This window comes from Pundamilia nyererei, unplaced genomic scaffold (genome assembly GCF_000239375.1).
Source record: "Pundamilia nyererei isolate P.nyererei 1_Seehausen unplaced genomic scaffold, PunNye1.0 scaffold00064, whole genome shotgun sequence".
Lineage (NCBI taxonomy): Eukaryota > Metazoa > Chordata > Actinopteri > Cichliformes > Cichlidae > Pundamilia > Pundamilia nyererei.
Window position 1 is genome coordinate 520,511 of NW_005187465.1, and position 2,197 is coordinate 522,707.

Consider the following 2,197-nt stretch of genomic DNA (forward strand, 5'->3'; position numbering starts at 1 on the left):
ATATAAATCAAATTGAAAATGGGACTAAATTTCCATATCTGTGCGATGATTCAACAGCTGCAGAGATTTTTACTGGTAGAGGATTGTACCTGCTTCCCAGTTTCAGCCACACTCCCATGCTGTAGATAAAAGATTGACGTAGCTAATGCTAGCTAGCTTGGTGCATCTATAGACTGCGTGGATGCCTCGCAGAGACATCCTGGTCCTGCTAATTAGTGCTGACATGTAAGATACATTTCACAGAGACAAAAACTAAGAGCAGGCTTAACCACATTCAAATCCATGTTTCTGTTGTTGTTGTTTTTTTGTCAGATGACTATTAAAATGATCCAACAGCAAAAACATGGTCAAGAGGGTTCAGGGCAGTGAATCAGATTAGCTTAGGTGATGCTGATCAGTCATACTTAGATGCTTGTGCCTGTACTTCCCTGTCACTAAAGCAGCCACACCCCTCAACATTCATAACTGAAAGCCTTTAGCAGGTGGTATAGAAATGAATCTCCTTTACAGTTGTTATAAAGAAAGTTTTTGTAGCCAGCCTCAAGTGACCATTTGAGGAACTGCAGTTTTTGGGGTTTTTTTGGGTCCTGCTCTCAATCTTTAGTAGTGTTTCTGACTGCAGGATGAAACCAACTGTTTCCATCTATTTCTCTGTTTATGGTAAGCTACATTATCAGTCTGCTGCAGCTTCATATTTGTCATTCTGTTTCCTTTGCAGAATCAGACTTGGCAAACCTCGGACAGCTGTACCGAGACGACCGCTTAAAGCAGAAGGCGGAGACAATGAGGCTGGAAAACTGTGAGAAACTGCATCGATTGGTTGGGCGTCAGAGAGGAAAATAAGGACTGTCGGAGAGGAGAAAGTGTTTCTTTACAGACTTTACAATAATGTATTTTACCTAAGTGTGTAATTTATCCAATCTGGCCACTTTGTGAAGAAATCTCTTTGGGTACAGCACAGCCAGTGGGAGATCATGCCGCTGGGAACGATGTGCCTTCTCTCCTCGTGTCGATGGTAGAAAGTGAAGTTGCATGTTAGCTGCCGGCCCTAGCTGTGGTGGTAGGTGCGCAGTCACTGTGGAAGCGTGAACGACGTCTCAGAGCCTTTAAACTTTCTTATAGAAATGGCATGACATAAGGGGGCTCCCTTTGGGGTTACAAAGGCAGTTGTATGTTCACACATACATGTTTTATCTGGTTGGGTTTTTTTAGTTCACCTGTATTTATTTAGGATGTTTCTGTGTCCTTGCTCAAATTTTAGGTGTATTTATTTAGTAGATGATAGAAGAAACATCCATTTTTCTTTCCTGTTAGAAATGAAGTACAGTGTACTGTAGTCTTTTATTTTTAGTCTGCAACATTTTATTTATGATTGAAACATAGACAAATCACTCATTTGGACCTCGAGCAATAGGAGGCACAGTAATATTTTACAGAATATGCTGTTTTCTGTTTGTGCTGCCAAAAAAAGGAGCTGCTTCCTACAGCAGAGCTTCAGGCTCCCTGCGTCAGCGCTTGCATAGGTGTTTATTGTGTTGGTCATTTAGAAATGGCATTTCAGCCGAAAGAAAAGGCAGTTCAGTGTTTCTTGCTGTATATGGGGAACCTTCACTATAAGCAGTTTGTACGGTTTTATGGAGTTTAAATGGCTTGCAATACAGTTTTTTGTTTGCTTTCATAACTGCAAGCTCAGATGCTTCCAGACAAATGGGTTTTCAGCTCAAATCTAGATATTTTATAAATCCAATACCCGTAATTTCTTCTGATCTTTTATAACAATAATGATAATTTAAAAATAAACGTAAAAAAAAAGAAAATGTTTCGAAAAACTTCATATATAAGAATTGAATGGCTATGATTAGACAGCCTAATTCGATAGTGGTAACTTCAGTCAGTAGTGGCTGGGTGTTTTTCAAAGAAGCAAGCATGTCTCTTTGTGCTAGCAGTCGTAGTCCTCCGATGCACTGCTGCCTCCCGGTGTCATTTTGTAAATAACGGAGACTGTTAAACTCCTTGGAGACTTTGTTTTCCACAACTAACTTGTGGGTATGATCATTTCATCCAGACAGAAACCAAAACTGGGACTTGTACTTGCCATGGTCTGGTCAAATCACGTCATCACTAAGGGGATTCTAACTTATCGAGCCCGTTAGTTATTTATTTATTTATTTATTTATTTATTTATTTATTTATTTAT

General features: G+C 39.6%; 1 protein-coding gene across 1 annotated transcript in view; it reads left to right on the top strand.

Moving 5' to 3' along the window:
• dnajc18 (DnaJ (Hsp40) homolog, subfamily C, member 18) overlaps positions 1–1,563 on the top strand; it is a 7,491-nt gene extending 5,928 nt beyond the window's left edge. Inside the window, exon 8 of the mRNA XM_013911427.1 lies at positions 719–1,563. Coding sequence (XP_013766881.1) covers positions 719–843 — 125 coding nt within the window. The 3' untranslated portion in view covers positions 844–1,563. The remainder of the gene's footprint in view (positions 1–718) is intronic.
• Positions 1,564–2,197: the final 634 nt, after the last annotated feature.